This window comes from Sphaerodactylus townsendi, linkage group LG15 (assembly GCF_021028975.2).
Source record: "Sphaerodactylus townsendi isolate TG3544 linkage group LG15, MPM_Stown_v2.3, whole genome shotgun sequence".
In the NCBI taxonomy this organism is placed as follows: Eukaryota; Metazoa; Chordata; class Lepidosauria; order Squamata; family Sphaerodactylidae; genus Sphaerodactylus; species Sphaerodactylus townsendi.
In genome coordinates this window covers 7,305,863-7,329,751 of record NC_059439.1, presented here as the reverse complement: position 1 = coordinate 7,329,751, position 23,889 = coordinate 7,305,863, and the positions used below count along the sequence as shown (strand labels likewise).

The window sequence follows — 23,889 nt, the reverse complement described above, 5'->3', positions numbered from 1 at the left end:
GTTAGCCTCTTTCAGTCTCCTTACAGGAGAGAAAGGGGAAAAAAATCCAACTCTTCTTCTTGCGTCCATCTCCCCATATCACAGTACCAAAGGATCAATAAGATTGGTGACCCCTGCGATATATAGTGGTGTAGTCCACACTCCATTTTCTTTTATAAGCACCTTCCTGCGATCTTGTTTTACATAACATGCGGAATGCAAAAAGTGTGGGAACACCTCTCTCCCTCTGGCCTTGACACACAGCTCATTGCGTGGGAAAACTGCTCCACAGCAGTTGGAGGATATTTTGACTCCTGTTAACCAAGGAAGGAAGGTTAATACTTAGAGAACTAGCATGGCAGCTGATGAAGCGGTTTTTAGTCAATAGAAATCTTATGCTGGAATGAAATCTTTCAAAAGGCTCCTGTTTAATCTTAATGCAACAACCTTATCAGTGTCTGCTATGGAATTATTAGCACTGGTATTTACCCAAAAGAAAGATAACTCTGAACATACGGCTGTCTCCTCCCCACCGCTCGTACTCGAAAAGTTTATGATTACTACAGAAACTTACCACTTGTATGTGAACATAAGGTGACTCCCACTTTCCTTGACAGCACCTAGCAAGGAACCTAGTGTTGCTTTTGGGTAAATAAATGAAAAATCTGGGATGCTGTGTGCCATGGCGAAGTTGTTGAATTCCATTCCTGTGACTGGGGATGTTGGAAAAAGGAGTCACAGGAATGGAACCTGCGTATATACGCTTTCTACACGGGCCTAGAGCAAGGGTCCCCAGTGAGGCCCCTGTGGACACCACGATGCCCCCTGAGGCCTTTCTTGGCACCCGCCAACTGTTTTTAGAAAGTGGGTGGAGCCAAGTGGGGCTTTTGCCCAGGAAGGCTTCTGATTGGCCATTGGAGATTTGATTGGCCATGCAGACTTTTAAAAGGGTCGCTTTGGCAGCAGCTGCCAACGTAGCACAAGGGTCTTCACGTTGTGACTGAAGTGTCAAACTCTCCTTGCCCCTCCATTGTGTCCTTCTTGGCCTGTGTGGCCCTGGCATCCCTCCCTGCCCTCTGACCAGCCTCAGAGTGGGCGGAGAGATTGGGGTGAGGCTTCTTTGCTGCTCTTTCTTGCCCAGCGTCTGCCTTGCCTTTTCTGGAACGTTTTCTCGGCCTGCGAAGGTTCTCCCGCCTGCTCTCCGGCTGGCACTTTGCTTTGGGGTATTTATCCCCTTTCTCCACCAATCCCCTCGTGCCTTCCTTCTCCCACCCCTTCCTCCAGGTGTTTTTCATTCCTCCCTACTCTGTTAAGGAGCCACCTCCTCCTTGTTGCATAGGGCTCTCCCTTCTTGTGCCTGGCTAATGCACCATTGCCCTCGCCCTCAGGGTAAGGTTACCTGCAAGTAGGCCTTGCTTGCCTTCCCCCTCCCTTCCGCAGCCCACCTGAACTCCTGTAGGCATGGAGAGTGGGGTTTGCAGCCACAACATCCCTGGCCTCCCTCTGGAGCCTGGGGTCTCTCCTGGCGTCTCTGGCTTTGTCCTTTGTCCCAGGTCCCCCGCCTGCGGCCCTCTTTCAAACCAGGCAGTAGGGTTGGAGGCAGGGCTGCGCTTGGCTTCCTTGTCTCCCCTGACAGTGGCGAGGAAGTTCCCTACAAACCTGACATTTCTCCCTCGGGTGAGTCCTGGGTGGGCTGCGGGGTGAAGGAAGAGGAGCCGTCGGGGCAATTGGGGAGGAGCAGGAGATGGGCTGGCGAGGGGCCAAATCCCAACATCAAGTTAAGCGGCCTTCATGTGTCCAGCTCCACCATTTTGTGGCTGCGCCTGCCAGGCTGTGTCTGAATTCCTAATGTGCCTGCTGGCTGAAAAGGGTTGGAGACCCTGACCTAGAGGGCAAGCTCACAGCCAGACAATGGTGCATCTGCAAGGAGAGGGAGGCCCACATGTTTGTCCCCACTCTACCTTTGTGTGCATGGAAGCCAACGGGGCTACTTCTGAATCAGGACTGTCCAAATGGCAGAGGATTAAGATTGTTCTCTTCTAGCTCTCTTTTTCAGGGATGACTTGAGAGGGGAACATTTCAAGTGAATGGGAGGCTGTTCTTTTTTAATGAAAGATTTATAGCGGGTGGAGCAGGATAACTTTTAGACAGGGCCTTCCTAGGCAGACCCAAGCTGTGTGGCAAACAGGTTTTACCTGGCCTGACCACCCTGCCACTGATATCCACATTTCTCTGCTCTCTTTCCCCCCCTGTCAGCGGATACCGTCGCCTCTTTTCATCTTGGAAATCTGGAAAGCCTGCTTTGTGGGCTTGATCGAGTCTCCTGAAGGGACAGAAGAGCTGAAGTGGACAGCCTTCACCTTCCTCAAGGTAAGAGGGCTCCCTGTTGACCCTTCGTGGTCTTTATGCTGGGTCAGCTGGAGATGCTGAAGGGGGTTGTGGGAGGCTGTGAGGGCCGCAGGGCCTATGTGGGCCACCGTGTGAATTAAGTGGGGATCAGTGAACACACTACAATCCAGTAGAAATGGCACTGAAGAAGGCTCACAGCAATTGCTGTCTTCTTTCAGATGAAGTCTTGTTATAAGTATAATACATGTCCAAATCCATAAACAATACAATAGTACCACAAGATATCTAAAATACAGACCCTAATAACACTGATAAAAATCCTGTGTAATATAAAGGAAAGATCCTATGTAATACAGTGGAGAGCTTCCATTAAGCTAACTGGAACTTGGATGTGTACCAGTCTCGTACAAGCTTCAAGGCTAGTAGAACATAAATTCTATATGTCTGTGTTTCCAAAATGTACAAAAGTTTCTTAGAATGGCCTGTGGGTTGGGTGGGTGAAGTGAGGAAAAACCAAAGGGGTGAAATTCTTCTTGCACCAAGGAAAGGGGTCAGATTCGTCCCCTTTCTTTCCTCTTTCCACCCCACTGAACCACAGAGATTGTATTTCCATGATGATATTTTCCAGGGATTGGAAAGGACTGCAGGAACAAAGGGGTTCTTGAGAAAACATCCATACCTAGATGGTTGGGTACGGCCCACTCTGCCATAAACTTGGCTGTGCCAATTTCTAACCTTCCTAAATTGCAGCTCTCCCTTCCTCTTGGCCATCTATGCCCCATGTCTAGGCTCCCTGTGCCATGAGCTGCCACATACAATGATCCAAAGCACACACAGATCTTCCCAAGTTGCTCTCGCATTCTTTCTTTCTGGGCTGGCGTCCTTCATACGGCCCGAAGGAGTCTGCGTTCAGCCCTCTTAATTTTTGAGCATGTGCAAATGTAAGCATAAGCCAGATGGCCCTGTCTGTCTTCTCCTCGGTTTTCCTGATAAACATACTCTGGTGCAGCTGGATTCCCCAAAAGAGACTCAGCAAATTGCAACTTAGCATTCTTTGCCTGCTCAGTCAATCTCCATTCCTTCTTGAGTACATCATGTTACCTGCTGTCCACATGGAGAGGAATACATTAAGAGAAGAATGAGAGAGGCAGACAGTTTGTAATGCAGTAGAGCAAAGGAAAAAGGAACAGTCACTTTGCCTTGGGAACTTGCTGCTACGTGATAGTTTGACGGGCCTTCACTCTTTCATGTTGCAGCGAGTTCCAGAGGTTAAATCCATTCTTTCTATCTTTTCCCTTTTAGCTTTGTCCCTTTTAGCTTTGTGCCAAAAGGTGTTACTGCTTTCTCTCTTGAAACGCAGTAAATTTGGGTCATTCCATCCTTTCCACCCCCAAAATCCTTTCCACCCCCAAAATTGCATTTTTTTGTTGGGTGGGGTGTGTGTGTGTGTCTTCCCTTCAAAGTTGTTGCAGGAAGCTAAGCTGATGTTCAGTTTTGCTTTTTTATGATAGTCTGAATACTCCGTTCTGGGTACCCCATCTTGAGCCTTTCCTAAACTATTGGTTGAATTAGCTTGAAGTCATGGAATGTTCATAAATATTCTTTCAGGATGAGGAAAGTGCAGAGCAGTGTGCATGGGGAAGATTTTCATTGAAGCATAAGTACAGGACTGCAAGTGGTTTTGTGAATGGGAAGCAGGTTTTGAGGTCGAGTGAAGATGGCTGATGCAAGGGGCTGCTGCAGTCAGTGTGTACTGCCTGCGGAATAGGCAGAAAACTGAGCCAAGGAACACCAGGATAGAAGCCAGGGTGAAACCTCACACACCTGTAGGAAGAGCAAGGGTTAGAGACAATTACAAAAAAGGGAGGAAAAGCACACTTGTAGCAGGGAGAGAATTAAAAGGTGGTGGGGCTTTCATGGCTTCACATATGTGATGCCGGGGGCCAAGAGGAGATCCACAAGAGACGTCATTTGGTGGATTCATTTTTTTTTCTTTTCAGATTCCACAAGTACTGGTAAAACTGAAAAAATATATGCCAGGAGAAAAGGTGAGAATGTGCCAGAGGATGTGTTGATGTGTTTTTTTTTAATTAAAAAATGATATGCATTTTAAGCGTTCATATAGAGAAACAAGAACCAGAAGTAATTCATTATGCCTATTTATAACTAAGCGTTGGGACTAAGGGTATTATTATAGGACAAATTCCAACAGGTTAGGTGTGCCTTTAGCTACCAGCCATGATGGTGAAAAATAGAACTTTTATTACCATTCTTTACAACACCCCTCCCACCTTCTGATTAGGATAAAAGGACTCCATGACAGCCATTTCTGCCCATGCCTAACAAAGAGAACTTTGACTTTTAAAAGCCTATGTATCCTGAAATTGCTGTTGATCTGTGAAGCACTCTTGGCCCCAAATCTAACTGTTCTACTTCAGACCAGCATGGCTTCCCTCTGAAACGATCTTTCACACATTGAGCTCGTTCCCCTCTCTCATCATTATTCATAAGAACATAAGGAAGAGCCTGCTGGATCAGACCAGAGTCCATCTAGTCCAGCACTCTGCTCCTTGCAGTTGCCCACCAGGTGCCTTGGGGAGCTCACGTGCAGGATGTGAAAGCAATGGCCTTCTGCTGCTGCTGCTCCCGAGCACCTGATCTGCTAAGGCATTTGCAATCTCAGATTGAGGAGGATCAACATTGGTAGCCACAGATTGACTTCTCCTCCATAAATCTGTCCAAGCCCCTTTTAAAGCTATCCAGGTTAGTGGCCATCACCACCTCCTGTGGCAACATAATCCATGAAGTCTAGCATACATTGGGTGATTCTGCACAGGCCAAATCTCTTCAGACAATGTAAGAATCCCCGAAGTTCTTGCACTGTGGAAAAGTAGCGTTCTCAAAGTAAAAAATTCCTGCAAAAGCAGGAGAACATACATTTTATTCTCAAGTGTCACAGACCAGCTCATCTTGACTAGCAACGGAGGAGTGATGGCACTATTTGCAGAGTTGTTCAAAGGAACTGGATGGATGCAATTATAAGAAATTGTTAGAATCAAAGGAAAAGGGTCACTCCAGGAACTATGTTCTATGCAAAAGTCCTTATCAATGTACCCTTGGGGAACCAAAATGGAATTGAGCATGCTATACCCTTTTCAAGAAGAAAAAGTGAATTCAGTTTAAATCGGTGTAAGCCGTTTAGCGGAGCCATGTCCAGATTCAAGCAGGTGTTAAACAGTTTGATGCCTGCCGGGTTAATTACCCTATCTTTGGTACTCCTAGGTGGAGATAGACACCAAGGCAATAAGTCCAGATCAGCTTCTTCTGCTTCACAAATATCTAGCTCATATATACACCAGCTGTGAGAGAGCTAGGTGTTTCATTTTCAGGACAATTACATCAGCTGTGAGAGAGCTGGATGTTTTATATACTGATACTATTTACACAAGACTGATCGGGGTAGCCAGTGGCAGTGGCCCCCGGCTACTATCCGGACTATATTTAATTGGTTTATGTTTTTAGTTCCATCTATAAGAAACTCTTCCATCTATAAGCTCTTCTGTTTTGTACCTGACTGAAGCTAGCACAGGTGAGTGTGAGCCCAGCCCTGGATCCGCCGCCCCCATAATTCACAATACAACAGATACATCATAGGAGATTTTTTACCATCACCCCCACTGACCCCACTGGGAACCTAGATGGTAACAATACCCCTTTGAGGAATGCTCTCTCCTGTTTTTCTTACCTAGCACCTTCAATTTATATCTATATTTATTTATTTATTTTTTCTAAACCCGGTTGCTGTTGGTAACTTAAGGCTCTTAAGATATTTGTTAGAGGGTATAATTATTGATAGATTTGTTGAAGTTAGTATATAGATGTATTTTTGTGGATGTAGCTTTGGAACTGTATTAATATTTATTGCGGAGTAGTCCCCATTAGTATTTATTGGGGGTAGTTATTAATGTGGTACTGGAGCCAGTATTGGTAGCTAATCCTGGCATAAAGCCGGATTGATTGAAAATACTGGCTCAGTTAACCTACTCTGGGAATATTAAGCCAGGTTTTTTAGGAGGAGGGGAGGCTAGGTGGAGTCATGGGGCACAAATTCGAGGGGCTAAAGGGATCCCGGTGTTGATGGGGAGCCAAGGAGTAGATACTCACGGTAGGCGGTGGCCATATGATAGAAGACACCACGAGATGCAATTATGCACTCGTTTGCCTTCCTGACCTCCGCGACCCTATCCCGAGAAGCTTGATGGTGGATTTAGGTTCAGGGATACTCTGCTTCGTCTTTGGTGTTAATTAATGCCAGGTCCATTAATAGCGGCAGACCATGGTGCTCCGGGATTTTCACCGGGCCAACAAAATGGACCTGGCATGTATCAGCGAAACCTGGAGTGCGCGAAGGTGAGACCCATTAAAAGCCCTCGGCGAGAAAGCTGCGCCCGGGTTTCAGCGTGCCTTCACCGATCCACCTGCGAACCCAGGGCGAGAGGCATTGTTGCGGTATTGCTCATCCGTGATTCTAATATCTTCCCTTCAGGGGCAGCCCGTCCGGAGGATCACCCGGCATGGAGTGTAGTCGGCCTGGGTGGTTGTACCGAGGAGAGATTGGCGCCTGTTCTCCTGGTGTACCGGATTGCGCCCTGGCTTGCGCGGAGAGCGGCCTGCCGGCGGCTGCTGGAAGGTGAGTGGCCCGGACTGGGAAACGTTGCTTGATTTCCCCAGACTTATTGTATTGGGGGACTTCAGCCCATAGCCAAGCGCCGCCTCCTGTATAACTTTAACCAGCGAGACCCTGAAGTGTCATCCACTGGCGGCGCTAGGCCTCTCCGCTTGAGTAAATTCTGGCCCCACCCGCGAAGGGCTGGAGCTGCGGCTGGATTTGGTCTTGGAATTGAGGATGGAGCCACCTGGTCGTATCCTCTACTGATAGAGTACCGCCATGGTCGACCATTTTGCCCTGAAGACCGGATGGACTTGCCGCACCAACCCGTCTAGGCGGCCGGGCTGGTTATACCACGCCAGCGGAGGCTTATGGATCCACTTGGGTTTCCACAAGATGCTCTGCGGGACCCCGAACCCGCTTCGGCACACTTCGAGTGAGCAAGGTGGAGGGGACTGGAACTCCCGACTCTCCGATGCCATCGATGTTGTTGTTGCTCCCGGCGTCCTCCTACGTCCCCGCTCTCGACTACGCTCCATGAGTATACATGAGGAGCTGCGCCGCATGAAGCGGGGCTTAGGCGATCTAAGCGAGTGTGGAGGAAATCTACCAGCGGCCGAAGCTGCGCGGGCTTATCCTATAGGGCCTTATGAAAGCCTATGAGATGTAAGCGATAAAGGAGGCGAAGAGGACTTTCTTCTCCTCCTCCACACCAGCGTCCGCTAGCTCTCGTAGCTCAATTATTCCGTATAGATTCGATCACTGACCTCTCCCTATCGGAGAGATCTTCAAACCCCAATTGGATGAAATGCCAAGCTGCTTGAGGCATTTGCCACCAGCTTTTTCGCGGATAAAAGATCGCGTCGCTCCGCCATGACCGCTTCCATCCCGCGTGCAAAAAAAGCTACAATTAGCGAACTGGAGACTCCCGCTTACCCGTCTTCGAGTTCTTGTTTTGACCCAGATTTTCCCTGCTCTCTGAAGCCGCTGTCCGACAGTAGCCTTAGCTGCTGGTAGACCTACTACCTGTCCCTCTGGATCCGTGCCCGTCTTGGCAGCGAAACCTGCGGGCCGGGACTAAGACCCCATCTGTTGCCCAAGTACTTCATCAATGAGACGTTCTCTTGAGCAAAGGAACCTTCGGATGATAGGATTTAGAAGGAGGCGGTGGTCCACCCCACTCTTAAAAAAAGACCACCGTTCGATCCAGGAGATCTGGCCAATTACCGCCCGTCTTTCCGAATCTTTCGTTTCTGGGAGAAGGTAATTGCAGGAAGAATGGAATGTTGGAGCAGCTTCAAGGTTTTCCTGGATGACGCATCGGCTTTTCGACCCCTTCCAGTCCGGCTTCCGTGCTGGGCGCCCATGGGACGGAGACTGTTCCACCATCGTCGCGTCACAGACACACTCCATTATCCGAAACTTGACCAGAGTGCGGATCGGCGCTGCTGGTGTTGTTAGATCTCACCGCATGGCGTTTGATGTGAGTGATACGACCCGCGACCTTTTGGCCCACCGCCTGGCAGCCTCAGTCGCGGGGCACTGTCCTTCAGTGGATAACCTGCGTTTCTCGGGGCGGACTGCAGCAAAGTGAAGATCGCGGGGACCAGGCCTCCGGAGTACCCGCTGTCCGATGCGGTGTACCCCAGGGGGGCATTATTGTCCCCGGCTGTTATTTGCTTTATCCATATCGACCTCCTTGCTCAGCTGATGCGGGAGTTTTGGGCTGATTTGCCAACCATCAGTACGCTGATGACACACAGCTCATTCTGTTGATGGAGGGAGGAGCAGCGCCTGTGGCTCTCCAGCATTGTTTGGAGTTTAGCACGGTTGCTGGTTGGATACCGGCAGAGCAGGTTAAAGAGCTGAACCCCTCGAAGACGGAGATCCTCTGGCAGAATTGAGGGAGGAGGGACTTTCCAAGCCCGCCCGGTGTGGGAGGGTCACATGGCCTGGCGACCCCCTCCGTCCGCAGCCCTGGGGGGTCCACCTGGATTTGTCTCTCACAATGGAGAACCAGGTGGCCTATACAACCGGGCTGCGTAACGCTTCCACCTCGCCAGGCCCGGCGGCTGGCGCCCTTCCTCTCAAGGCCGGACCCATAGCCTCAGTGATCCATTACAGCGGTCATTTCAGACTTGACTATTGTAACTTCGCTCTCTGGCGGGCGCTTCCCCTTGCGCGTCTGATCCGGCGTTTTTAAAACTGGATTTCACCATGCACGCATGCCGCGTCTGCTTACAAATTGCACCGCCGGGAACATCCAGCCTGTGCTCGCGGCGAGCTGCATTGGCTTCCAGTAGAGTTCGGATCGGCATCTTCCAAAGATGTTAGTATTGACCTTTAAGGCCATTCACGGCCTGGGACCATCGTATCTTCGAGACCGCCATCACCCCATATGTCCCTAGGCGGCCTCTCCGATCAGTGGAGACCAACCTATTGAGTGAAGTCCCTGGCCCTACAGCGTCGCGGCTGGCTAGCCTCCACGGCGAGGCCAGGACTTTTACAGCCCTGGCCCGGCCTGGTGGAGCAGCTCTCCCTCCAGCTGTCCGGGCCCTGCGGGACCTTGTAAAGGAGTTCAGCGGGGCCTGTAATGAGACGGAGCTGTTCCAGCCGCGAATTTGGAGGACCCAGCCGCTAATAGTGCCCCGTCTGTGGCCCTTAACTTGCCGGGCCCACGAGCTCCATCACTGTGACTCGCCATGCCTCCCTTCATCGTGGGGAGGGAGGGATTTTATACTGTTGAAATGCTGGACGCCACCTTACATCTTGGATTTTAATTTAATTTAATCTATATCTAAACTTGGATCGCTGCTTTTAAATGTTATTAATTATACTATTTTTAAATGTTGTACACCGCCCAGAGCCCTCCGGGGATGGGGCGGTATAAAAATCTAATAAAATAAATAAATAAAATAAATAAATTGCTTCCTTTTCTGGCATTAAAACCACCCAGAGGCCCGTTGTTAAAGTAGTTTGCTGGAGAAGCTCCCACAGAACTCGTCCCCAAAACACTTCTGCCCAGTTATATTTGCCTGAACCCGGATTAAATGAAAGTCACTAAATCAGCAGTTTTTTCCCTTTAACTGAGGTTTCAAACACTTCCTTCTTGTCTGTGTGAACTGCAGCAAGCAGGAAGCATTCTATGCCCACCCCCTTCTGTCCACCATTATGGTGGATTCCCCAGGTGGCTGCCATTAGAGTGGATTCTGTAATAGGGTGTAGCCACATTGTGCTGATGGGTGGGATTCTCAAGGGGGCGGGGGTGTTCTTGGCTGCGCGATTTGCATTTCCAGTGCGAACTGTGCTGCCTCCTCCTCCTGGGATCCCAGTAATCCCAGCTGGCCCCTGCATCTACCATTGCAAATGGTGGCACAGTCAACCCGGGTTCATGTAACCCATTTGAGTTGCCTGTGCAGAATCAGCCAGTGTGCCACAAAAGGAAGAGTAGAAGCAAATAAGCAAATTTTTGCCTCCGGAGTTTACCAAGTGAGCCAGGTCTTCTACGGAAAGTAGAAGTATAAAAAAAGGTTACTGGTTTGTCAAGGAGTGAACTTCTTCTAGCCTCATTCACCACAGTCACTGAGAAATGCAGAGTGTGCAGAATTGAAAAGTAGCTAATTTGTTAAGTGGTTTTTTTGGGATGCAAGATTGTGGCCTGTTTTAAAAGCATTCTTCCCAATGTTTGGCAAATGCACATACAATCTGTGTACAATGTACACTTGATTATTGGTTATAAGTTCATTATGTTCTGTTTGACACATGTACAGCTGAATGTGAGGTACAAGCTCCACATGTATCCAAGTGCTGGTCCCTGTTTTTATTCATGAAATGAATACAATTTGGCTCTTGCTTTCAAAACAGACGTGCGTGTGAATAGGCAGGATGTATGTGTATTCACTGAAACATGTGAACAGGGCTGTAAAGTTGGAGGGAAGGGAAGTGTCCACTGTAGAATTCATATGTTCTTATGGTCTAGGGGTGGAAACATTTTTGTCGTTGTTGTAATAGCAGGATTTTACAGAAGACGTGAATTGCGCTTTTGAGTTCCTTCTGAAGCTGACGCCGCTGCTGGACAAGGCTGATCAACGCTGCAAGTAGGTCTCTCTTCCTGGTTGTGCCCAGATGCACCTTAGCAGGCCTGGGAAACCTCTAGCCACTGTTGTTGTATTTCAGGCTTGGACCTAACTTTGCAAACTTTTTATCCCCATTCTGTGTGTCCCAAGGGAAGGACTAAAATCTCAGGCAGGGGCCCAGAGCCAAGGACCGGACTGTTTTCTCATTGTCTGAATGTTGTGTTTGAGGGATATGTTGAATACTTGCAGCTTATGAAATTAATGTGCTACGTCCAAAACAATATAAGATTCACAAACACACGTGGCACATAGGCGCTGGCTCAAGCAATTTATATTACCTGTTAGTTTCTTGTAAAGTATGCCAAATAGTTGGCTATTAGACTTATCAAACTATTATATCTCATAACACATATATATCTCCACTTTAAATCCAATTCATGCAACAATTTATTACAAGACAACCTTCTCTCAAGTCCATAATAGTTTGATAAGTCTAATAGCCAACAATTTGGCATACTTTACAAGAAACTAACAGGTAATATAAATTGCTTGAGCCAGCACCTATGTGCCACACGTGTTTGTGAATACTTGCTGCTGCCTTTTACTTAATCAGAGCATTGGTCTGTCAAAGCTAGTATTATCTGCTCTGACTGGCAGCTGCAGTCCATGGTCTAAGGGTGAAATATTTCACAACTCCTCCCGACTGATCCTTTTTACTGGTGATGCCAGTGGACCGAACCTTGGGCAGTGTGCCCTTAAAGCAGATGCTGTGCCACTGTGCCAGGGCCCCTGACCACCCTGTTGACTTCGAGACTTGATGGCAGCCGATTACTTGAGGATGAAAATGGGGAGCAGTGGGTTGAGAGAAGGGGAAGGACAATACAACTGAAGACACTGTGGAGGGTACTGATGCTTAGTGGGAGCCAAAGGAACTAGAATGCAGGAAAGGGTATGTGTGTATTATATAATGCCTCTGGCAAATTAAAGCCTGATGACCAAGAATGTTGAGAAAAAGCTAATAAAAGAATGAATGGGCCACATACAATAGAATGAATGGGGTATTTGCAATAAATTAACACAAACTTCAGTACATTCCAAATTTGTTACATTCAGTATATTCTAAATAGTAAAAACAAGTGAGGGCCCGCAAAGAAGAATCCTATCTTCCCTCCATTGTGACTCCAGGACTCCCCCACCCCAGCTGTGTTCTCTTGCCTGCTCACCTGGAGCCTTTCAGGGTAGGAACAGCCCCCCCCCCCCCCCCCCGACCCACTCTCTTGCCATCTTGTCTGGACCTGCAGCACCTGCGCCTGAGTCCAGAATGGCTTCCAGCGACTGCAGCCTCCAGAGCTCCACCACAGCCAGCACCCCCTTTATCTCCCCAATATGCACAGACAACGCTCTTTTTAAAAATAGGAATTTTAACCCACCCACCCCCTGGTTTTTAAAAAATTTCTGCTGATCGAGAGGGTCCCACAAGTCTACAGAAAAATCTGTTGGGTAGAAATGTGCCCCCTATCTGCTGATTTAAGAATCTGCAGGCAGGGGCACTTGTGAGAATTAGATATGTAGATTTTAGAAGAGAAGAAGAGGAGGAGTTTGGATTTATATCCCCCCTTTCTCTCCTGTAAGGAGACTCAAAGGGGCTTACAGTCTCCTTTCCCTCCCCCCCCCCCCACAACAAACACCCTGTGGGGTGGGTCTGAGAGAGCTCGGAAGAACTGTGACTAGTCCAAGGTCACCCAGCTGGCGTATGTTAGAGTGCACAGGCTAATCTAGTTCACCAGATAAAGGATCCAAGTGGCAGAGCAGGGAATCAAACCTGGTTCTCCAGATTAGAGTGCACCTGCTCTTAACCACTATGCTACTGCTGCTCTCCATTAAAGCCATACACATGTTGGCCATTAGGCCTTTCTCAGTGGTACAGATTGTTAAAATACACACACTAAAGTAAACATGCCTCGAAATGTAACATTTTCTGACCAAGCTTTAGAACATACACAAGAAGTAGGGCCAGTTGATTGACCTTAGAATGGGTTAGGACCATAAAGAATCATTTTTCAGATTGTTGTTATGTTGGGAAGGTACCTTCTGGTCACAGCTAACTTGGGGTTTCTAAGGCAAGAGACTTGGAGAGTTGGTTTGCCAATGCCTGCCTCTACAAGGGCTGAAAGAGTTCTGAGAGAACTGTGACTGGTCCATGGTCACCCAGCAGGCTTCATGTGGAGGAGTGGGGAATTGAACCCGGTTCTCCAAATTAGAATCCACTGCTTTTAACCACTATACAATACTGTCTCTCTGGTCCAAATATCTCAGTAAGCAAGGTCACAATGAATTGTAGCTCTGTAATCTGTAAATCCACATTCTGATAAGCAAGATACAACAGGAAGATTAATTAATTTGTCATATGTAATCCATTAGTATTCGGTGGGTTTCTTGTCAACCTTGCTGGTTATCTGGTTTCTCTAGGTTGAACTTTTTTCTTCCCCTTTCTGTGTTGACATTTTCCACCACTAATTGAAGACAGGATGCGAATCGGAGGCTAAGAAAGGACTGAAGTTGGCTTGCTGAGGGAAGAGAGGGGGGAAGAGAGTGGTCTGTAGGAGAGGCAGGTCATTTCCTGTGAAGATTGTGACTGGGCAGGCATTCCCCATCCCTGATTTCCCCCTTATTCCAGGATGCTGTATTATATTTAATTATTTATGACCCATTTTTCTTCCTAGTCGGGCTCCAATGTGGCTTGCAGTTTTCAACAGTGCAGACTATCAGGAGAAGAGGAAAATATTTCTGAATACAGAGCAGGGCTCTGCCTGTCTCTCTCTCTCTCTTTCTCTCTCTCTCTCCCTTTGTGCTTAGTGGACCTTCCTTCCAGCACTTAGCTATGGCCCTCCGGCTTAGAGCCAGTGGACCTTTGGCTCACACCTCTGGGCATGCCTAGAATTAAAATTCCCGTTTTTAGAAGGGGGAGCAGGGAGAGAGTTTGGCATGAAGTCGCAACTGAACACGGCCATACAGCCCAGAAAATCCGCAATACCCCATATGAACTATAAATTGGTGAAACTGCAACTACAGTACGCTGTCTCCAGGAGAATACTCAGGATGAATTCCCTCCTGTCTGTACAAAAAAGTTTTCACAGGTCTTTCTGTGCCCATAGGAGTAAACGCAAGGCCAGCATCATTTGCTGGGAGCCACCACTGAGAAGGCTCTGCTGTGTCTCCTACCAGCCCAATCGCATAGCTCTTAAAGAAAGGATCACTTTGGCACATCTCAGTGGGTGTGGGTGTTTAAACTTGTCAAATGTGGTAGGAGGTTTAGTTTTGTTGTGGGGGTGGGGTTTACTTTCTGAGCCTTTGTGACTGAGCAGGGTTTGAAATCAGATCTTCTGGCAGAGGCAGCAGGTGTCACTCCATGTCGGCCCTCATTGGAAACCAAAGGTAGCAAAGCACCCTCTGTTCTCGAATGGGGATTGGTCAAGGCAAATTCTCGATGCCGTTCTTTCTCCAGCTGGTCCAGGATATCGCAGACATGTCCCCATCGGGAGGGGACCAAGAAGAACAGGAAGGCTTGAAAACAGTCTGTCCCAAGCTGGCTGGCTGTTGACATCGCAACTGGAACTGTTTGTTCTGCATAACAAAAGTCCCCAATGCGTGCGGCAGACTGTGCTGCTCTGGCAAACTGTATTTGAATCAGTTGGGTCCAATTTTCTTGTGCCCGGCTCATGAACGCTTTGTTCTACCCCAGTGATGTCAGCACAGGTGTTGGGTGGCTTTTCCCTTTGCTTGCTTAAGGAGCAGCAGTGGCGTAGTGGTTAAGAGCAGGTGCACTCCTGAAGATCCTAGGAGGAACCAGGGTTTGATTCACATCGGCTCTGCAAATGCTTGAGTGCTGTGGAGTCTTATCTGGGGAGGATTCAGATTATAGCCTGTGCCCTCCAACACATGCCAGCTGGGTGACCTTGGGCTAGTCACAGTTCATCGGAGCTCTCTCAGCCCCACCTACCTCACAGGGTGTTTGTTGTGAGGGGGGGAGGGAAAAAAGGACTTTGTAAGCCCCTTTGAGTCTCCTACAGGAGAGAAAGGGGGGATATAAATCCAACACTACTACTTCTTCTTAAGCCCCCTAACCAGAGCTGTGTGCACAAACTACACAGACAGGTTATCCGTGAAGGATCCCTGAGGGAGGAATGAGGTTTGTTATTCATTAGGCCTCCACACTTTTTTCTGCACAGGTGCTGAGGTTGTCAAGTGTAGGGCTGAGTATGCTAAGAATCGTGACCGTTGTTTTTGCGTGTGTTTTCATTTTAAAAGATGTCATCCCCGGATGCTTCGCAGATAACCTTGAAAATGTGCAGGCAGAAACCTGAAAGGGTCCAAAGTTCTTCCCCACCATGTCCAGCAGAAACAGAATATATTATGCAAAGCAGACAGATGGAAATGTGCAAACCTCAGCAATTCACGTGACTTGCATAGTTTGCAGGTCTGGGTGTAGCATGTGGATTGGGACATGGAGTTGACGTTCATGTTCATCAGCCTTGAAACTGCCTGGAGTGCCTTGGGCAAGAAGTCTCAGCCGAGCTTGTTTTACAGAGTGGCTAAAAAGGGTACAACCCCCTCCCCCCCCAATAATATAAGTCACCCTTAGAAGAAGGGCATATGTTAGTATTCCTCACTCCGCTGGTCATGGAGAGCCACATTCGTTAGCCCAGTTCCACAGGGCTTGTAAGTCTGAGATGCTTCGCCAAGCCTGTGACTGAGGCAACAATGGTTCCATTATGGCTGGCCTCCGTCCCCCTGCCTTGTTGAGATATTTGTTTACTTGGTTGGTTGCTCTGAGATCTAGTTGGGTGGGTTAGGCGTGATTTTGTCTTAGCCCCTCCTCCTGGGCAAATTCGACCAATAAGTATGATAAGTTGAAATAACAGGCCCCAAGGTGTATTTAGATTGATAGCATTTTATGGTCTTCTATCTCACCATATATAATTCTCTAAGCAGCCACCAATCGCTGCCTTCAGATGACAACCCCCACCTCAGAACTCAGCCCTGCATGCCCATTGGTGGAAGTGCTGTCCCCGGCATTCTGACCACTCCCTCACGCACCATCCTCCCACTAATGGGAGCAACAGTGGCATAGTGGTTAAGAGCAGGTGTATTCTAATCTGGAGGAACCGGCCACTTGGCCATGCTGGCAGGGGCTGATGGGAATTGTAGTCCATGAATATCTGGAGAGCCGCAGGTTGCAGACCCCTGATTTTAGAGCAAAATGAAACTGGAGTCCATTGGCTTAAAGGTGCAAGAGTCTTATCGGATCCATTGCCAGATTTTCCAGTAGAGCTTGTAATGTCTGAAGTGAACAGCACTCAGAGTTGGGTTAGTCGGGTACAAAATGTGTCTGGAATACAGTCCAATAGATCAGAAATGGTTACAATTTTTCCCTAATTAAAACTGCCTGAAGTGCTTCTGGAGGCCTGGCATGCATCCTTGAAGTTGGGACAGGTGCCCATTGTGGTGGCTGCTGAGACCAAATCTCTGGCTAGACAGGAAGCTTACAGTTTCTGTGTGTGAGTAAAGTGCAGTTAAGTTGCAGCAGGCTTAGGATTGTAGGATTTTCAAGGCCAGAAACTAACCGAGGTGATTTGCCATTGGCTTCCTCTGCATAACGATCCTGGAAGTCCTTGGTGGTCCTTGCATCAAACCCACTAATGAAAAAAAAAAATACAAGCACCTTACATATCCTGTACCTACTTGCTGTGTTTCATGGGGAATTCATGGTCTGTACCCACAAGACATTGGCTGCCTCCAAGCTGGGCAGTAATTCTACATTGTCCAGTTCTGCTAAAATACATGCCTGCCTTGAATCGTGCCGTAACCTATGGCTCAGAATGTGCACTGGAGCATACTGTAGCTCTTCCATGCCCAGTGCAGAAACACTCAAACTTTCACTAGTTTGGCTTCATGTAACACTTTGTGCCACCTGATGTGAGAACGTCCTTGCTGCTCAAAGATCTTTGCATTAATAATCCTGCAAGTACTGCAGTTGTGCTACAGTAATGCACTCCTGGACCAGGGAAGAGCAACATCTCTGTGGTAGAGCATGTCTTCAGTATGCAAAAGATTCCAGGTTCAGTCCCTGGCTTCTCCAGCTATAAAAGATCCAGGTTGTAGGTGATGTGAAGGCCCTTGACCTTGGGGAGCCCTTGGCCTTGGGGAGCCTCTCCTGGCAGTTGATTTCGCTAACCTGGATCTTGTGTTCAGGATGCCTCTTCAGTCACTTGTGCCGCTCCATTGTACTGATCCGTCTGCAGAACCATTCCAACAATTATTCCTAGAACATAAGAAAGAGCCTGCTGGATCAGACCAGAGTCAATCTAGTCCAGCACTCTGCTACTCGCAGTGGCCTTTGAGAGCTCACATGCAGGATGTGAAAGCAATGCCCTTCTGCTGCTGCTCCCGAGCACCTGGTCTGCTAAGGCATTTGCAGTCTCAGATCAAGGAGGATCAAGATTGGTCCAGCCCACAGGAATTTTTGCAGCAGTGTTTTTTTTTCCTCAGATGGTTTTACATCTCAGGACCAAAAATGATCAGAAGATGCCAAATTGTATTCTGCCAAAACGTTTGCAATGTAACTTGTTTTGAGTAGCATTGAATTCAGGGGCCCAGGCAGGACAGGACTTCAGGAGTCCATATCTGTTGGTAATGAGATGGCTTGGGCAGACACTCGCTGCTTCTTTCCTCCAGCTCCCCGTTGGAGATTCTTGCTTGCCTTGGCTGTACTGTTGGGTGTGCTGGCAGACCATCTGTTTAACAAACCTGAGTCCCATTGTGGTGATTTTGCTTCTGAGATCTGTGGTAAAACCAGAGGAACAACAGAGTCTGCCTGCTCAGACTCAAGGTGACTTCCAGCAGCAAGAACAGAGGGCAAGATCTCGTGCGTATGTTCTGCTAGTAGGGGACTTTCTTCCAGGAGAAGTCCCTTGATTGAAGACCCCTTTAATCAAGAATCTCTCCTTCATGTACTGCAGGGAAAGTCTTCAACTGGAAGAATGCCCCTCTGTGAGCAGAAAGGATTGGGATTCATGCCAACAACATTCAGTTAAAAAAGATTAGCCTGAGCCACCTAGAGCAGGAATACAGCTGCTGAGAGCTTGAGAACCAGCATGGGGTAGTGGTTAACAGCAGTGCACTCTATTCTGGCAAACCAAGTTTGATTGCTCACTCCTCCACATGAAGCCTGCTGGGTGACCTTGGGCCAGTCACGGTTCTCTCAGAACTCTCTCAGCCCCACCTGCCTCACAAGGTGTCTGTTGTGTGGGGAGGGGGTGGGAAAGGATTTTGTACTGTAAAGCTTGGTAGAAAAACCCACTTTTCTTCCTAGAACCCACTGAAATAAAAGTCTCTATGCACCTCCACTTTTTCTGGCTATACCAGTGGTAGGGAACCTGCGGCTCGAGAGCCGCATGCGGCTCTTCTGCCCTTGCACTGTGGCTCCACGAGCCGAGCCGCCGGCCCCATCCTTGCCTGCCCTGCAGACAGCAGGAAGTAGGTGCCTCAACTTCCGCGATGCGGCTGGAAGCTGCAGCCGAGACTTCCCTCTCTACGCCCGCCCCATTGGAGTAAGCAGGCGGGCATTTCCTCCCAGCTGAAGCGGCAAAGGAATAAGGCCGCCCGGCTTCATCGCTTGCCCGCCAAATTAAAAGCTTCTCAGAATGGAAATAACCAAAGTAAAAGGTTAAAAAAAACCCTATATATATAGTGTTATCTTTATTTTAAATGTCAAAAATTATTTGCGGCTCCAAGTGTTTTCTTTTCCCACGGAAAACGGGTCCAAATGGCTCTTTGAGTGTTAAAGGTTCCCTACCGCTGGGCTGTACTCTCCTTCTTTTAGAGCCGTGATTCCCACCATCTCCTCTTCTACTTGTTGTGTGTCCTTCAGCATTCATTGTAAAGCTCTGCTCTGTTCCTGTCCTTTACCACATTGTTTCTGACATTGGTACATGTATTTCCCCCTCCCCCCATTTTTGTGACTGTTTCAGCTGTGACTGCATCAACTTTCTTCTCCAGGAATGTAGCAAACAGGGCCTGCTCACTGAAGCCAACAGGGAGAACCTGGAAGCCAAACGGTAGGATTTGTTTTCAAAGCATATGGGGTTTGAGACCAGGGTAAAATGATCCAGGGTGGTTTGCAATGAGCAGAATTTGGGCTGCCATTGTCAGGCCTCCCTCTGCCCTGACCACACCATGGAGGAGGTGACGTTTGTCTGCCGAAGAATCATGGTCTGACACTCTATTATAGGGGTGGCCAACCTATGGTACTCATGGACTACAATTCCCATCATCCTGGCAGGGGCTGATGGGAATTGTAGTCCATGGACATCTGAAGCACCATAGGTTGGCCACCCAATTGGCCATGCTGGCAGGGGCTGATGGGAATTGTAGTCCATGGACATCTGGAGCACCATAGGTTGGCCACCCCTACTCTATTAGTTCCTGCATTAGCCATATTGCACCTCCCGCACTTTCTTTACATCCATAAGGACTGGAAACCGGCTTCCTTGAATTTGTTGAATTCTAAGAAGACAAAATGTTATTGTGATTTGCAGAACCATGCGGCCACCTGGTCCCCAGCGTTAGGATTGGCCAAGATTTCCAGGCCACTAAATTATTTGGATTAGATCCTGGATTTCCCATTTGCAAAGAGGCGGCTCTTTTTTTCTTGGAGGGTGGGTGTGTGTAGCCAATGGGTGACACAGCCAGAATGTTGTGTTTTTGTTATCAAGTTATGTATCCTTTTGCAAACCATGACCGGTTTTCTTCCCACTCTGCCCAGGACCGCCGACAGAGAACACGCGCCGTGCTTAAGCTCCGCCGAGAATGCCAACATTCAGCCCAACCCGAGCCTCATCCTGAGAGCGGAGCCCACAGTTACCAACATCCTAAAAGTGAGTGAGCCCTCTCCTGCTCTCCACTTTCCACATTGTGGCTGGCTCCACCTCCCATAGTGGCCATTTTGTGGTTGCATCTTGGGCTACCATTGTCAGGATTCCAAAGGTAATGCGCAGGTTTAAAGATTGGGGTCCCCTGCCAGAAGCAGGCAGGCCGAAGGAAATGGTTTTCCGATGCTGTGCCAAAAAAAGTGCTTTGGGAGGAAAGTCAGTTAAGCGAATGTGGCTTTCAGGAATAGGCAGCAAAGTCCTTGCTTTCTCAGTGGCCACAGTTGCATGTAGCTGGGGAGCTAGAAACCTCTTCCCCAAATCCAGTGATGGGATTCTAATCCCTCAACCACTGGTTCACACACACACATCCCTGCTGCACGTACCCCACCACGTGCCCCCTGCTGCCAACCTCTGCCACTGGCCTGCTTGGGGAGGAGGGCAGGTGCTAATCCAGGGCCACATGCCTCACTGGCTAGCTCGGCTTTTGGGAGAGACCTGCTGGCACCCGGCTGCTGCCAGGCGCCAGCAGGCCTCCCCCGAAGGATGCACAGCCTGGCAGGCACGCAGGTTGATCTGTGGCCGGCCAGGCCAACCAATCGGGCCGTGTTCCTCTGGACCAGTGGTGCGGCCCTGTTGCTCCCTCTCCCAGGGGAGGGGGAGTGAGGGGCTCAACAACCAATTCTCCCGAACCGGACCGGCTGAATCCCACCACTGCCCAAATCCCAGTGACTTCTGCCTCTGGTGTTCTGTGCAGTATTGCTGCTGGCCGATCAGGATTCATTCCAAGCTACATCTCTTTCCTTCCTCTGCTTTTATGTTACTTCTCTGCCGCTCTCCCCTTTCAGACGATGGATTCGGACCACTCAAAATCACCTGAAGGGCTGCTGGGAGTTTTGGGACACATGCTGTCAGGGAAGAGCTTGGATTTATTGCTGGCAGCAGCTGCAGCTACAGGAAAGCTGAAATCCTTCGCTCAGAAGTTTATCAAGTGAGTTTGTGTGGGCTATGCCCTTACTAAAATATGGGAGATGGAGTTCTTCCAAAGATTAGCAAAGAACCTCCAAAGCTACAGGCAGAGATGGGGGTACATATGAATCATTGCGGAGAGAGGCCAGAAGGCCCAGTTTTCCCCAGGGCAAAGTGCGCCTGTCTTAGAGCACAAATGAAATCAAGGTCAAAAAGCATACATGGTCTTCTGGAAGTGGGCGTGGACAGCTCCCATCAGTGGCTGAATCCCTGAATCAGGATGTATCTGTACATCTAAACCTTTTGAGGACCTTCTGCAGTGAGTCAACCAGCGGTCTCTTCCCAACCACCATTGTATGCACGACACAACCTGTTTGGTTCTCTGAACTGGCCCTTTGTCTTCCAGACACAATTCAACAGGGAGCCACCGTGCAAGGCTGGAATAAATGGACTCTATCATTAATCATTTAAGTGGCACTCTGATGAATAAAGGGTAGCGCTCTCTCTCTCTTTCCTTTTGCATTCTCTCCCCCCCCTATGGATTAGAGTTTCCACCACACAGATGGGGAAACTGAGGCAGGGAATTGTGATTGCAAGTTCCAGCAGGATATTAGGTTGGCGTCGGCCATTAGAGGAGCCCATGGCAACTCTGAGCAGCCATCTCCCAGCTACCTTACAGCAAAACCAAATCCTTGATGCAATGCCATTGCATTATCAGTGTCCCCTGGTGTCTCCCCCCCGTCCCCCACACCTCTGATGAAGACCAGCGGGAGCATCTTGCAAATATGCATCACCTTTATTTTGTTCTTTATTACCAGACTGGCAAGAGTCCCACCTGGTCCCCAGCATGGAATGACGTGGGGTGGGGTGGGGGGTGATTACAGTTCTAGGTTGGGAAACACCTTGAGATTTGGAGGCCAAACATCACCTCCTCCATGCTGTAGTCAGGGCTGAGGAAGGCCTGATTGTGGCCGCCCAAATTCTGCTTATTGCAAACCACCCTGGATAATTTTTCCCTTGTCTCAAACCCCACATGCCTTTGAAAACAAATCCTACCATTCTCAGTTTGTTCATTCACAGGGCACCTACATTATTTGTCCAGCATTCTAGAGTGTTCACAGCAATTCCAATCTACTTTTCAGGATTGTGGTTGCTTTGGACAGTCACACTCTATGTTGGCTGACGCTGAGATTTGGACTGGGGGATCTCATAAGAACATAAGAAAGAGCCTGCTGGATCAAACTTGAGTCCATCTGGCTGACAATCTGCTGGATCTGGGCATGGCTGGATCATGTTGAAGTTTGCTAGTTGAAGATTTGGGGCGGGGTGTGTAGCTTTGCATGGTTAGATCCCGGCTCACAATTCTTCTCAACATGTATCCATTTAAAGGAGCAGCTAAAGGGGAGAGTGCATCAGGTGGGCAGAAAAGGTTTTATTGCAAGGCCTGGGTTTGGGGGCGGGGGGGGGGGCGAAAGAATGTAGACAGGAATTAGGGTTTGCTTTCTTCAGAACAGAAGTTCACTAGCTCAGAGCAGCACCTGAATTCAAGACCTGGCTAGATTCAGCCTTAGTCAAAACCTTGCTTTTCGGTCTTTTTGGCAGGGGAGAATAATTCAGGCCTACCTGATGTTGCACTTTGCATGTTAAAAATCTTGCATTGATTTTTGAAAAAACACCCCTGGGAAACAATTCAGGGTATCTGGTTTGTTTTCTTGTGTCAAAAATAACTGCCTTTCTTTTTTCCCCCCCTTCTCATTTTAGGCTCAATGAATTTACCAAGCAGATAAACGCTGAAAGCTGTAAGTACGAGAGTTGCTGCCGCTTCCCTGGGACTCAGGGCATTCATGGGTTAAGTGGCAAGATATGAGGGGTGGGCAGAGCTGATAATAAGCCCCAGTGCCTGGCAGTGTAGTCAGTACCAGCCTGGCATTCCCAAGGCAACAAGGGTGGCATTGACTTACCACTGGGGTCTCTTTGTCATTTTTTTTTTCATCGCCCATTCTCCTCTGATTAATGCTTAATTTGTAGCATTGCGGTGGGGGAATTTCAGCCCCAGGAGGGAAAGGGTTTGTTTGCAGCTGTGGATTTTTCTCAGCGGTTTCCCAGCACCCAAATATAGCTGGCGTCCTTTGGATGGAGTGATGTTTGAATCCACACGTCTCTTCCCCCCCAACCCCAAGATAAGGATTCTGAATGCATTTGCATGTGATTAGACAAAGGCCTTCTGACCTTCCACTGGACAATTGGGAGAGGGGGCTCCCAGCCAGCTGGATTTTGTATGTGTCCATGTGTGGGTTGCTGATGTCTGTTTTTCTAGATGTGTGCTTTTAAAATGACTCACCTGTATTCATCCCTCGGACCTCCATACTAGATTGCAAAAAGCTGGCCAATGGGACCAAACAGGTTCTCCAGCCGGCCTCAAAGCCGGGCCTTTCAGGTTTTTGACATTGCCCTTCCCTTATTTGTGGCAATAATCGATACATAGGAAGTCGATGGGTACCAATCTGGTTAGTTTGTATGATTTATACTAACTAGAGGTTCTCAACACAATTGGAATCTCAAAAATACCCCAGATCTCTTAGAAAAATGGCTCCCCTCTGTCATTTTTAGAAGTGAAAAAAAGTATGAAGCAATCCATATAGCTGAAAGAAAAACCAAAATATAGTATTGTTGTGTTGCATATAGAGCATTTATTGTAGCAATCAAATGATACCGTGTACTGTTTGCATGGTTAAGAGTGGTGAACTCTAATCTGGAGGACTGGGTTTGATTTCCCACACCTCCTCATGAGCAGCAGACTCTTATCTGGTGAACTGGAATTGTTTATCCTCTCCTCCACATGTAGCCTGCTGGGTGACCTTGGGCCAGTCACAGTTTTCTCAGAACTCTCTCAGTCTGACTTAACTCACAAGATGACTGT

General features: G+C 48.4%; 1 protein-coding gene across 11 annotated transcripts in view; it reads left to right on the top strand.

Moving 5' to 3' along the window:
- The window catches only part of MED24 (mediator complex subunit 24), a 73,612-nt gene that overhangs the window by 26,805 nt on the left and 22,918 nt on the right, over positions 1–23,889 (top strand). For 8 of the 11 annotated variants that reach the window (XM_048517676.1, XM_048517673.1, XM_048517667.1 and 5 more), the window contains exons 9-15: positions 2,236–2,349; positions 4,329–4,376; positions 11,009–11,094; positions 19,104–19,190; positions 19,898–20,009; positions 20,849–20,991; positions 22,731–22,768. In XM_048517676.1, coding sequence (XP_048373633.1) covers positions 2,236–2,349; positions 4,329–4,376; positions 11,009–11,094; positions 19,104–19,190; positions 19,898–20,009; positions 20,849–20,991; positions 22,731–22,768 — 628 coding nt within the window. The remainder of the gene's footprint in view (positions 1–2,235; positions 2,350–4,328; positions 4,377–11,008; positions 11,095–19,103; positions 19,191–19,897; positions 20,010–20,848; positions 20,992–22,730; positions 22,769–23,889) is intronic. The other 3 variants (XM_048517677.1, XM_048517675.1, XM_048517672.1) reach the window with 1 other exon arrangement.